The following is a 14,017-nucleotide window of genomic DNA, read 5'->3' as shown; positions in this document are numbered from 1 at the left end:
TAAAAATTTTAATAACAAAGGTAACACACTGTCATTGGAACACCGAGACAGACAGACAGACATCACCTATCCTATTCCTGGGACGGGACATGGGAAGCCATGTATCGTGTGGTGGTTGGCACTAAACTTTACACTCCTAAACACTCCACCTACTGTTTTCTAAAGCTTTAGCCGTTCTAGATAGTTCATATTAATGGAATCATACAATATGTGACCTTTTGTGTCTGGATTCTTTCACGTAGCATAATGTTTTTGAGGTTTATCTACATTGTAGTTTCCATACCTTCCTTTGGCTGAGTAATGTAACATTGTGTGTATAGACTGTGTTTTGTTTTTCCATATATATATTGATAGACATTTGACCCGTTTCCACCTTTTGGCTATTGTGAATAGTGCTACTGTGAACATTTATTTACAAGGATTTGTGTGAATACCTGTTTTTAATTCTTCTGGGTATATACCTGGGAGTGGAATTGTGTCATATGGTAATTCTCTGTTTAATTTTATGACGAACTGCCAAGCTGTTGTCCACAGGGGCTGTACTATTTTACGTAAAACCACCAGCAATGTACTTGGGTTTCAGTTTCTCTGGATACTGGACCCTTATTCTGTAGAGTTGGTCCTGATTATTCACACCTTCTGTATTTGCAAATTTGTATACTCGCTAAAATTTATTTGTAACCCCAAAATCACTACTTGCAGTGCTTTCATGGTCATTTGTGGACGTGGGAAGAGTGGCGAAAAATTTGAATTGCCTGACATCTGACATGTATGTTCCCAGCTGAGGTCAAACAAGGGAACACTCTGCCTTTTTGTTTCAGCTCTCATATTGTGAATAAATGCCCCTCTGGTGGTCTATTAAATGCCATTGTTTTTGCATTTTGTGCTTTTTGTTAGTGATTTTGTTGTTTAAAATGGTCTTCAAGCATAGTGTTGAAGTACTGTGTATGTCCCTCAGTGCAAGAAGGCTGTAATGTGTCTTACAGAGAATATATGCATTAGAGAAGCTCCATTCAGACATGAGTGATAGTGCTGCTGGTTATGAGTTCCATGTTAATGAATCAACAATACATATCTTATAAGATGTCCTTAAGGAGAAACACACATAAAACAAAATTATATGTTAATTGGTCAATGAAAATGTGACCAGAAGCTCACAGGAACCTAACCCTGTAGTTCTCCTAAGAGCAATGGCTTGGTATTGGTAATTCACTATTCTCAGCAACTTTATAGAATGTAGCTACTGAAAATAATGAGAATGAATGGTATATGATGTGCAAATATTTCTCCCAGTCTGTAAGTGACCTTTCACTTTCTTGATAATGTCCATTGCTATACAGGATTTTAATTTTTACATGGTCTAGTTTATCTGTTTTTAGGTCATAAATATTTACCCCTATGTTTTCTTATGAGACATTTATAGATTTAGCTTTTATATTTAGGTCATTGATCCACTTTGAGTTAACTTTTGTATATGGTGTGAGGTAGGGATCCAGCTCCATGTTTTTGCATGTGAGTATCCAGTTTTTCAAGCACCATTTGTTTAAGAGGCTATTCTTGCCCTCATTGGATAGTCTTGGCACCTTACAGAAAATCAATTGGCCATAGATGTGTGGCTTTATTTCTGGACTCTCAATTTTATTCCAGTGGTCTGTATGTATACCTTATGCCAGTACCACTGTTTTGATTACTTACATATAGTAAGTTTTAAAATTGAGAAGTGTAAATCCTCCAACTTCTTTCTTTTTCAATAACATTCTGTCTATTCAAGGCCCCTAGAACTTCCATATGAATTTGAGGATCAGCTTTTCTATTTCTGGAAAGGAGGCCTTTGGAACATTGATGTTCTTTCATTGACTGTGTAGATCTCTTTGGGTAATGTTGCCATCTTAACAATATTAAGTCTTCCAATCTATGAACATCAAACATTTTTCCATTTATTTAGAATTTTCTTTAATTTCTTTCAGCAATTTTTGTATGTTTCAGTATATAAGTCTTTAACCTCCTTGACTAAATTTATTCTTAGGTATCTTGTTTTTTTGTGTGCAATTATAAATTGTTTTCTTAATTTCCTTTTCAGATTATTCATTGTTGATGTATAAAAACAACAGGGATTTTTGTGTGTTGCTCTTGTACCCTGAAAGTTGGCTGCATTTGTTTACTAGCTCTAGTACCTTTAAAAAAGCCTTTGTGATTTTCTATACTTAGGATCATGTCAACTGTAAGTACGGATAGTTTTACTTCTCCCTTTCTAATTGGATGCCTTTTACTTATTTTTCTTGCCTAGAACTCCCAGTACAACGTTGAATAGCAGTGGTGAAAACAGACATCCTTGTCTTTTTGCTGATCTTAACAGAAAAGCTTTCAGTCTTTTACCACTGAGTGTGATGTTGGCTGTGGGTTTTTCATACATGCCTTTTATCATGTGAGGAGTTTCCCTTCCGTTCCTGGTTTCCTCACATGTCTGGGGTGATCAGTATACTCTGCTGAATACTCAGGGCCTTCTGCAGACCCCTGGGGTTTCCTCTGTGCAGCTGTCATCACTCTGGCGCTTTCCCTGTGAATGCCAGTCACCTTGGTCTCGGCAGCATCCCCTCAACTCAGCGAGTTTTTCAGGCTCCACTTCAGTGTCCTCTCCTTGTGCCACAGTCTGGAAGCTGTCACAGGGTAATAAGCTGCAGCAGTCATGGGACTCACCTTGTTGGAATTCTACCTGTCAGGGATCATTGTCCTTTGTTGCCTAATGTCCAGTGTTGTCAACTCCATTGTCTGTGTGTGTGTTCTAACTTCACGCAGGAGGGTAAATCTAGTCCCGTTTGCCCCATCTTGACTGCAAATGGCTATTTCTTTTAGATTTTAATGTCTGACAAAATCTAACACCCATTCATGATTAAGAACCCTGAGAAAACTAGGAATAAAAAAAATCATTCCTTAGCCTAATAAGGCATCTACAAAAATTCTAGAACATAACAGAGTTTAATGGTAAATGCTTGCCCCTAATATTGGTGACAAGGCAATGATGTTTGTTGTCACTTCTATTTAACATCACACTGGAGGGCTTATCCAGTGCAGGAGGACCAAAAAAAAGAAAGAAAGAAAGAAAAGGGATTGGAAAGAAATAAAACATTTATTATAAATAACCCGCAGATGTTATTGTCTACATAGAAAATTTTTTAAAATCTACGTCAGTGAATTTGGCAAAGGGTCAGGATACAAGGTCAATATACAAAAATCAATTATATTTCTATATATAATCAATGAACAATTAGTGAAATTTGAAAAGTCCCATTTACAATAGTGCACATAAAACTTCATGAAGTATAGCAATATATGCGTAAGAATTGTATGCTAAAAACTAAAAACGATAAAAGAAATCAAAGACCTATGTAAATGGAATTATATACATTCATGGATTGGAAGACAAATATTGAGATTTCCACTCTCCCTGAACTGATCTATGGATTCAATGTAATTATCATCAAAAGCTAAGCAAGTGTTTTTTGAAGTTAATAATCTGATTCTAAAAGATATATTTAAAGGCAAAGGAACTAAAATAGCAAAACAAGTTTGAAAAAACAAAATTGGGTTATTAACACTACCTGATTTCAAGACTTATGTAAAGCTACAGCAGTTAAGACAACGTAGTGTTAATGAAAGCACAGACATGTACATTAATGGAATAATTCAGAAATAGACTCATATATCTGGTCAATTGATTGTCAACAAAGGTGCATAGAAAAAAAATGAACCTCAACCTACAGGTGATACAAATAATTTGTATATATGTATAAATGCAAATGGTCATAGAACTAAATATAAAAACTGAAAACTATTAAACTAAAAATAACCTTTGTGACCTTCAATTAGGCAAAGATTTCTTAGCTATTACACCAAAAACATGATCCTTAAAAAGAAAAAAAATGAGAAAGTGGACTTCATAAAGAATTGAGAACTACTCGGCCGGGTGCGGTGGCTCACACCTGTAATCCTAGCCCTCTGGGAGGCTGTGGCTGGTGGATTGTTTGAGCTCAGGAGTTCGAGACCACCCTGAGTGAGACTCCATCTCTACTAATAATAGAAAGAAATTATGTGGCCAACTAAAAATATATTTTTAAAAAAAAATTAGCTGGGCATGGTGGCGCATTCCTGTAGTCCCAGCTACCCGGGAGGCTGAGGCAGTAGGATCGCTTAAGCCCAGGAGTTTGAGGTTGCTGTGAGCAAGGCTGATGCCACAGCACTCACTCTAGCCTGGGCAACAGAGCGAGACTCTGTCTCAAAAAAAAAGAAAAAAAAAAAAAAAGAATTAAGAACTTCTCTTCAAAAGGCACTGTTGAGGTTGGTGCAGTGGCTCATACCTGGCTAATCCTAGCACTCTGAGAGGCTGAGATGGGCAGATTCCTTGAGGTCAGGAGTTTGAGAGCAAGAGCCTGAGTAAGAGTGAGACCCCCATCTCTACAAAAAATAGAAAAATTAGCCCATGGTCCCCCCAGCTACTTGGGAGGCTGAAGCAGGAGGATCACTTGAGCCCAACAGTGTGAGGTTGCAGTGAGCTGTGATGATGCCACTGCACTCTATCCGGGGCAACAGAGTGAGATCCTGTCTCAGAAAAGAAAAGAGGAGAGGAGAGTAGGGGAGGAGAAGGGAGGGGAGGGGAGGGGAGTGGATGGGATGGGATGGGAGGAGAGGGGAGGAGAGGAGAGGAGAGGGGAGGAGAGGAGAGGAGAAAAGAAAAGGCACTGTTGAGAGTGAAAGAAAAGACAAACCTTAGCATCTCAGCTTGGGAGAAAATATTTATAAATATTTATAAAGCACATGTCTGATAAAGGTCTTGTATCCAGATTATGGACATGTTAGAAATATGTAAACAAATTAGATTTCCATTTTTGACTTTTTCAAAGTCACATAAAACATGGGATTTTTGTCCAATTAATGAGTATGAAAATATGGGCAATCATGTATACTCACAGAATTTGTTAATATGTACCAAATCTTAAATGTCAGTATATCCGTATCACTTAATATAGCAATTATATCTCCAGGAATGTATCTAAATAATTTTGCACGAGATCGGTAAGTATGCTGATTATTCTGCTGGGCCTAGTGGCTCAACCCTGTAATCTCAGCTACTCAGGAAACTGAGGTAGGAGGATCATTTGAGGCCAAGAGTTCAAGACCAGCCTATGCAACATAGTGTCAAATAGCGTTTTGAAACCCTGTCTCAAAAACAAAACAAAAAACAAGCAGGGACTGGCTAAATAAATTATGGCACATGCATAAATGTGAGGCTGCATAGACATGAAAATCTTGCTTATAGTTGTTTGATATGGGAAACTGCTCAAGTATGGTTAAGTGGATAAATAGTATATTAAACTGCCCACGATGCCCTTTTCTATAAAAATAATTATATGCCCAGAAGAGAGAGAATATATGGGAGTTTATTCTGATATTACTGGTGAGGTACTTCTTAAAAAATACTTTCCAAAGAACATGTTTTCACAACCCTATTTCTAGAAAAAGAAATTTAGAGTTATATCAGCATAAATGTGCAACATGAAATTCCTGGTCTCCTTTTAAAAGAGGGAGCAAGCTGATATGGCACGTATGATTTTGCAAAGAGATGGGCAGGCTAGGTAGTCTATGATTGACAGCTCAGAACCATCTTCCAACTTCACTTTTGCTGCTTCCCCAGTCAAGACTGGCTATGCTAGACATCGCAGGTGGTGTTTGGGTTCCCCCGCTATCACTGGGTCCTCAAATGCTAGGTTATTAAGTATGAAATGTCCGATTTCTTTAAGTACTAAATTAGACAGTTGATATTTCTGACATTTCACCTTGACACTTGTTTCATTTTTATTGTGAAGGCACATCCTCAGTCTTGCAAATGCACATTTTGGCTTGTGATTATCTTTCAAAAAATTTTTGAACAATTTATGTGAAACCATGGATAAGTAAAAAATGCGTGTCATTTTTGAATATGAGTTCTGTTGTGGAACCAATGTGCAGATAGCTGGAAATGTCAATGAAGTGTTTGGGAAGGGTGTGGCTAATGAACGCATAGTACGTTGATGGTTTGAGAAGTTCTGTTCTGGTGATTTTAATCTTGAAAATGAGCCACGTGGGCGACCTGAGACCAAGGTGGGCAATGATGAGGTGAAAGCTGGAGTGGATGTGAATCCATGTCAGCCTACGTGTGAATTAGCAGCAAGGTTTGATGTTACTATTCCACCAATATTGGACCATTTGGAACAAATGGGCAAGGAAAAGAAGCTGAATAGATGGGTTCCACATGAATTAAAGAAGCATCAGAGGAATCATCTCGAAGCTTTCCTTTCTTTGCTGTCACAACATTAAAGGCGAACCATTTCTACACCATATTGTTACCTGTGACGAAAAATGGATTTTTTTTTTTTTGCCAATCACAAGCATTTAGCACAATGGTTGGATAAAGATGAGGTGCCGAAACACAGTCCAAAACTGAATATTCATCCAGAAAAGCTAATGGTGTCTGCTTGGTGGTCCAGCACTGGTATTATCCACTACAGCATCATGAAACCTGGTCAGTTGATTACAGGGGGGTGTCTCCTGCAACCAATGAAATGATGAAATAATGAGGATGCTTGTGATTAAGCAGCTGAGATTGGTCAATAGAGACAGGCCAATCCTCTTGCAAGACAACACACATGTTGCACAAATGCTGCTCAGACTATATAGGCTGGACTTGGAAACTCTTGTCATCCACCGTATTCACCAGACCTTGCACCAACTGACTACCACTTCTTCCAGGCTTTGGACCACTTCTTACAAGGAAAAATATTCAATTCTCAACAAGCCGTGGAAAACGCCTTTCGCGATTTCATCACCACTCACTCTCCAGGCTTCTTCCCTGCTGGCATAAACAAGCTACCATTAAGATGGCAAAACTGTTATCAATACTTTAGGCACACACTTTGTACTGCTTACTGATTGAGATATAATAAACTACACTTGATTCATAATCGGACATTTCATATTTAATGACCCACTTACTCCAGAGTCATGTTGAATTGTGGCTTTATTTACATATTTTGGACTTTCCATTTGGTCCCTGATTTGACTTTTAATAATGAAGCTCTTCCACTACAGAAACAGAACTCCCCCGTTTATACATTCCGGAAAATACCTCATAAATGCCATTCAAGACTTAACCATTGCCCCCTAGTGGGAAAGTCCTCAAATAACTTGTTGCTGTATTACCAGAGTGTAAAAGTAGAACATAAAAAAAAGAAAGACAAATATTAGCTTTTCCCCTTATGCCAATTTATCTTGTTACCAAATCCCTCCTTTTGGAGGAAGCTAAGTTTTGTAGGTACCTTCTTATTGATAAGAACTGTGCTAGGGAGGGGCTTACTAACTTAGGTCTGTCAGGTGAATGTTTGATTCTGTATATAGAGGTAGTAGGTTCCAGTCTAGTAACAGCACTATGCAATAAAATGTTGAGGGAAACTTAATTTTAAAAAAGTATCTTTAGCACACGAGAACACCTCCAGACTTCATAGATTCACTAAGCACTTGACTAATATTAAAAGTCGGGTGTATTGTTTTGATCTCCTATGTATAATTACAAAATGAAGCAGGGTCATTTCTCAAGGCTTTTTGGGGAAGGAGAGGTGTGTGTAAAAAACCCTTTTTAACCACCGTAAAACACACACCCACACACATGGGGCTTAAACCATCAACCATCGGAACAGATAAAACTAAGATACCCGAGTGGTGCTCTCAATACAAAAGTAAACTGACTTGATTCCTGATTAACTAGCATACGCCTTTTTGTGGGGGGTGTGGGGAGGGGTTGCTCTGTAAGTACACGTTACTATCTCCATTTGACTGTGTGTGTGGTAGAGAAAGGATGCTGAAGCAATATTCCCTAAGGCGGCAATGGTTTAATTATCACTAAAAATTCATCAGTACTGCTTAGCTTTCACATGTGCACAATTTTGTAATAATAAACATCTTACTCATAAAACAGTTACACACTAAAAGAAACTCAGTTTTCATATTTCTGGTTTTCTTTAGGAATATCTCTAACTGGAACAACTCTTACATTTAAGGTTTTAAAAAAAAGCCTGTTAATTCTGAAAGGAAAAATGCATATGGATGTATTTTTTTTTATTCCAAGAGACTAAGGGCTTCACAGAAGCTTAATATCCAGTAGTTAGCTGTTATATCAACATGTGTTTATATAGAGAATAAAATAACTATTCTTATTGCCCAGCCACTAAGTAAAGATGAAAGGAGATTAATAGAACTTCATTTTCCTACCATAATCTTTTTAAAAAGGTTAAGAGAAAGGATGAAATATGTGTATGTATATTAGTGGCAAGAGAATAGAAATAAGAAGTAACTTGACAAGACTAAGTTTATTCTAAGTATAATTTTTATTAATAAAAAGATTAACCATGACCATATAAAATGAGTGGCTGGGCTTATAGTTTGCTACACCAAAGAAATTAAAAAATTAGTATTTGAGAATAATGTTACAATAATTTATAATAGCATTCCTTGATAGAGGCATTTTAATTTTAGCAATTATGTTTCTCTTAAATATATAAAACTAACCCTTAGTGTCATGGATGAGAACCATCACAGCTACTGATGAATCAAAAAAGAACTTCCAAGAGCTGTTTGGTGGTGTTATCTCAAGACATACAACCAAACTGCAAGGAAACAACCTCCCAAAGAGATCTTCTGGAAAGTTGTCCAATCAGAATACAGGAAGAACATCACTGTTTGATACTTCTGGCAGGGCAATATCCTACTTGCAAGTCAAGTGTGAAGAATAACACAAGTTACAGATGCACCCAAGATCCCCAAATAAATTAGTAAAAGTGCCATTAAGAATTATCAGACATATAATCAATGTGTTTAAATACAAATTCAAATTTGTTAAGTCCAAAAGATACAGTAATTTTATTACATAAAATTTCTCCTGTGCTAAAAATGTTAACTTACAAGACATAATATTTGTAATAGTGTAGAGGGAATCATGGCTGATTTGTTTAATCATTTTTCATTACTGAAGAATAGAACGGACACATAAGCACTCAAGAGTCCTCTAAAATTCCAAGTTGTTACATTACTGCTCAACCAAAATAGACTACCATTCTCTAATAATATAAATGCCTGCTCAATTCATCTCTTAAAAATAAAGTCCATTTTTTCTCCATTAAAGCTTCTGCAAGACTGACAAAGGTACATTCTACCTATTAAATATAGGAGTACTCTTCATCTTTGGATAAGATATCACCACTTAGGGAAAATGTAGTCATATATAGATTACTAAATTTTTATTTGAGGCAGCTGTTGGAGTTCATTAAGCACTTTTTGAACACTGTACCTTTAAAAGTTTGTCTTTAATATAGCTTTGGAAAACCAAAAATAGAAGAAAAATATCTATGGCAAAGTACAATTCATTCTGATAGCAGTAAAATACAAAAAAAAAGGTATTTAGTGCAGTGTCAGTTTTCTCTATGTAAATCACCTGTTAGTTTTCTGCTTTATTATGATAGAATGACCAAAAAAAGTTTTAACCTGTTAAAAACATTTTTTAAGTCTTTGACTTAGTATAGTAAGGCAAAAATGAAATTAAGCACTGTAAAAACTCTTTAAAAATTAAGTTCTACAAATTTGGTTCCCATTTACAACAATTTCATTAACAGATGAGTTAAGTATAGATACAATGTATCCAATACTCTCACATAACTACAGTAAAAAAAAAAATCTCTAGTAGCATTTATGTATTGTGAAATTCTTAATACCACCAATATATTTCAAAACATGTTCATACAGAACCAATACCTCTCCTTCTCCATGTAAAAGAACACTTGTTAAAAGTAATTAACAGAAATACCAATAAAACAATGGAAACCCATTTCATTTCACTGCGCTCAAAGGTATGACACAAAATATTGGCTTAAAGAGGTAGGTTAAAAAGAAAAAGAAAACCAGATTCTCCATTCTTTGTCACTTTTATTCAGTAGTAGTTTTTTTTCCTTATTTTCAGTGCCAGACATGGCAAGGAGTGATTACAGCCAACTGTTATTAAAACATTTGTTCGCAACATATACCCCCTTTATAACCACTGACCCCAAACTGACTCATTTTGTGTGCTTTCATTCTTTTTTTTTAATATACCACCACCAAGACTGGGTGGAGGGGGCAAGGGTAAGAGAGATGAAGGGGAAGAGTCCAGGAGGCCAGGAGAGGAGGAATGCTACAAGCCACAGTAAGAATGAGCTGTATTTAATTTAAAAAAGGGGGAGGGGTGTACCCCACAAATGATACAGTAATGAGGATACACAATTAAATCCCATAGCATGACTGAAGGCTTTCACTGTGTTTGACGTCATCACAATGGAAGGCATAAAAAGTGGAGTAAATCAATGTTGATACAGTCCAATCTAGTCCATTAGGCAAGATGGTGCAAGAAGTCATTTAAATTAAAAGTGCCCTACCCTTACCTAAATGGCTAGCAGACATGGAGAACACCACAGTGATGAATCCACAGAGCTTTCTCCATGTAGCTATAAAAATGTGTTGTCGAATGGCACACTGTCAAACACTGGAAAGGGGCGCCACAATGGACCTCTCTCTTTTATAGGTACGAATGCTAGATTCAACTATCTCAACTAAGCAGGAAGTGGGTTCTTCTGCTAGGAATGCCAACCCTAATTCACTTTGTCTTGAAATATATACAGATTGTTTGTAGTAGCTACAGCAATGATATTTTCCTTGGGGTGCCATGCTGTATGAAGGATTTTCTTGTTGAAGTCTAGGCTGTCAACACTTATTTCATCTTTCTTTCGCTTGCCGCTTGCACAGACTTTGCGTGGCTTCAAAACCGTGCGAGGCTTATTGTTTTCCCGTGATGCTTCTAGGGTTATGTCTCGCTTTGTGTTCCTGTCAAACATTCTGAAGAAATTATTGTAAGATCCAGTCATGACAACACTGTAAAAAGAAGACAGAACACACAAATAGTCAAACAAGCAGAACAAGAGATTGTTTTTAAGTAAAATGATTCAGTGATTAAACCAAGTGCAGTACTCCACAGGAAACAGCTACTGCAAGCAGATCTTAATTAAGGGACAGGGTTGCTGTCACCCAGTCACTGGAATAAAACCAGAAATACAGTAAGAGTTAATTAACTTTGTTTCCTGCCAATTACTCCTTTTCATGACTACTGAAACCATCACTAATGCTGATAGCATCCTCAAGTAAAACTTCTTAGCAGTGCTTAATTACCTTTGAGTATTTTTGCACCTACAGGCCATGTGGTCAACCAGACCAGCCAGCTTCTTGAAATAGCAATCATCTGTGGAACTCACATTTCTAAAACCAAAAACCAACTTGCATGAAATAGCTGTTCATAAGAAACCAATGCTTTATTTTTATCATTTAAATTATAAGCTATTTAATTTGTTCTCAGGGTGTTGTCTGGTTTAGATAATCACGTTTTATGAATGCTTACAATGAATCTGCTCCTGAGAATGTTAAGAAAGTGGCATATAATATTTTTATTAACAGAAAGTCATTTTACTTAAACCATAAAAGACATTTTAAGCAAATATTTTAAAAAGTATCAGTTCAAAGCAGTACCAAATTCAGAGCCTGCCTGAGATACTTCCCTGCCATTCCTATTTGCTGTCCTTTACTGCTCAACTTATTAGTAAGTATCCTCATACACTAAACTTCACAAGTTTGAAACTCTTTAATAATCTGGAAACTGGTGCTACCACTACTTACCACATGGTTAAAATTATTGTAAACGAGATTACAGGATACTAGGGGGTTGTTCACAGTAATATTTATATGCATAGGTCATTTATTAGATATAAATGGTTACCATCTAGTTAGTACTGTCAATCCCCTCCAAAGGACACCTGACAACAATTGTAATCAAACTCAAGTTGGTGCATGTCCCTGGAAAATAAAACTATATATATTTAAAAATGGCTTATGTAATTTAGATTGGCATCCCCATGGATTAGACAACCAGGCTATGGCTATTTGTAACTTTTAAAAGGCATCATTAGGCACCCATCTCTAAGAAAGCCCTGATAAAAATGTATAACTTGAATCTCATCATAAGGAAATATTAGATAACACTCAAATTAAGAAATATTCTACAAAATAACTGGCCTGTGTTCTTAAAAAATGCCATGGTCATGAAAGGCAAGGAAAGAATAAAGAACTACTCCCAGAATAAAGGGGACTATCAAGATATGACAACTAAACATAACATACGATCTTGTAGTGGATAGTGGACCAGACTGTTTTTCTGTGCCATGAAGGACAATGACTGAGATAACTGGTGAGTTTTAATGGATGTGTGGATTAGATGGCAATATTGCATCAATGCGAATGTTCCTGCTTTAGATGCTTGCACTGTCGTTACGTTGGAGGGTGTCGTTATCTTTTAGGAAATATTGATTAATGAAATTAGAGGTAATAGACATCTTGTTTAGAGTTTACTTCCAATTGGTACACAAGAAAAGGTGTGTGTGCACTTATATAGATAGATATAGCTATAAATAGACAAAGAGAGTTAAGAGACCATGATACAGCAAATAGCAACAGGGGTAAGGCTAAATGAAGAGTTGTATTATTCTATCAAATCTTCTCTGAGTCTAAAATTATTTCAGAAGAAAATCCTTTTAATATTAAGGAAAGTAAATAACTTCCTTCTGATGATGAAACATACTACTACTAACAATATGCTTAAACAACATGAGGAAGAACTCTACTTGTAGCACTGCATCATACCCTAGAGTATTATCAATGTCTTCTTTCTCTTTGCTTCTTCCTTCTTGATGTCTCAGGTTTAGCAGTGGCACCCAAAGGCAATGTTTGCTTATCCCTACCAATGGGACTCTAGGTTTACTGTGGCTAGCCTATTACTAGTCTTCATGTCAAAATCAGATAATAACTTTAAAAATTAGACAAAAGAAAATGTTCCAAGTTCTGTTATCATCTATAGCACCTAACATTATAAAACCTGAATCTTATTCAAGCCGCGTGATAAAACTATTGTTAAATAAAGTACCTCTAATTACGTTAAATGCAAGTTTAAATAATTCCAAAATGTTTTACTATTTTCAGTTCTATTGGAACTCAGCAGTTAAATATTGACAACTAAAAGACAGAAAGACTTATTTATCTTTAGAAATAATGGCATAAATTTTGATAACACACTAAAAAAACAAATCATGCTATAGCAAAATTAGAGATTATAAAAAGCATAATGATAATACGGTTAAAATATATACAAATTATCACTTCTATGAGGTGTTAATGCAGTAACTAGAGACTGGTGTGTAACAATCCAAATGAAATAACTTCTGCCTAAATATTTCTAACAACCACCAAACTGCGATTTCACCATTTTAAATGTTAGCATGTCAGAAATGTCATTTATCTGGTTCATAAGAGGGAAAAATTTCAAGATATTTAAATAATAGTTTAGATCTCTAGAATTTTTTGTGTATTTCTACATTTACTAGTAAAATACAATGCTTAAAATTTATCTTCCAGTATTGTTATGCTGTAATATCTAAGATTACTAAATTTATTTCAAGGAATCTTTGGGGGAAAATGAAGTTAAAACGTAATGGAAGTCAATCTAAAAGAAGCTGGCCATATTTTTGGTGAATGTGGCAACCGTACCAGCAGGAATGAAATACTAAGTTTCTTTCCTCTAATAAAATTCATATTTGAATGAGAAGTTTGAATTAAAGTCAATTACCTGTCAGATCCATTCCAGCAACATTCAAATTTGTCAAATATGCAGTCATTTTCATACAGTGAACAAAGTTTACTTCTGAGGTATTCATGCACCTGTGGAAAAAACACAAATATACTGCACATAATACTTGGTTTACCTCAAGATCTGTCCACTGAAATTAGGAAAATGATTTAACAAGTCAAGAGCTTAAAAAAGGGGGAGGGGAAAGGGCAAAGAAAGACACATATGAACACTTTTGAA

The 14,017-nt window shown here is 36.0% G+C and overlaps 1 protein-coding gene across 6 annotated transcripts in view; it reads right to left on the bottom strand.

Annotated features, from left to right (window-relative positions):
• Positions 1-9,988: 9,988 nt before the first annotated feature.
• The window catches only part of PPP2R2A (protein phosphatase 2 regulatory subunit Balpha), a 62,617-nt gene continuing 58,588 nt past the window's right edge, over positions 9,989-14,017 (bottom strand). For all 6 annotated transcript variants that reach the window (XM_045535793.1, XM_045535794.1, XM_045535797.1 and 3 more), the window contains 2 exons: positions 13,778-13,869; positions 9,989-10,983 (listed from right to left, as the gene is read on the bottom strand). In XM_045535793.1, coding sequence (XP_045391749.1) covers positions 10,704-10,983; positions 13,778-13,869 — 372 coding nt within the window. In that variant the 3' untranslated portion in view covers positions 9,989-10,703. The remainder of the gene's footprint in view (positions 10,984-13,777; positions 13,870-14,017) is intronic.

Source organism: Lemur catta, chromosome 22 (assembly GCF_020740605.2).
Source record: "Lemur catta isolate mLemCat1 chromosome 22, mLemCat1.pri, whole genome shotgun sequence".
Taxonomy (NCBI): Eukaryota; Metazoa; Chordata; class Mammalia; order Primates; family Lemuridae; genus Lemur; species Lemur catta.
Note: the sequence above shows the minus strand (reverse complement) of the source record. Positions and strands in the feature narration are given on the sequence as shown.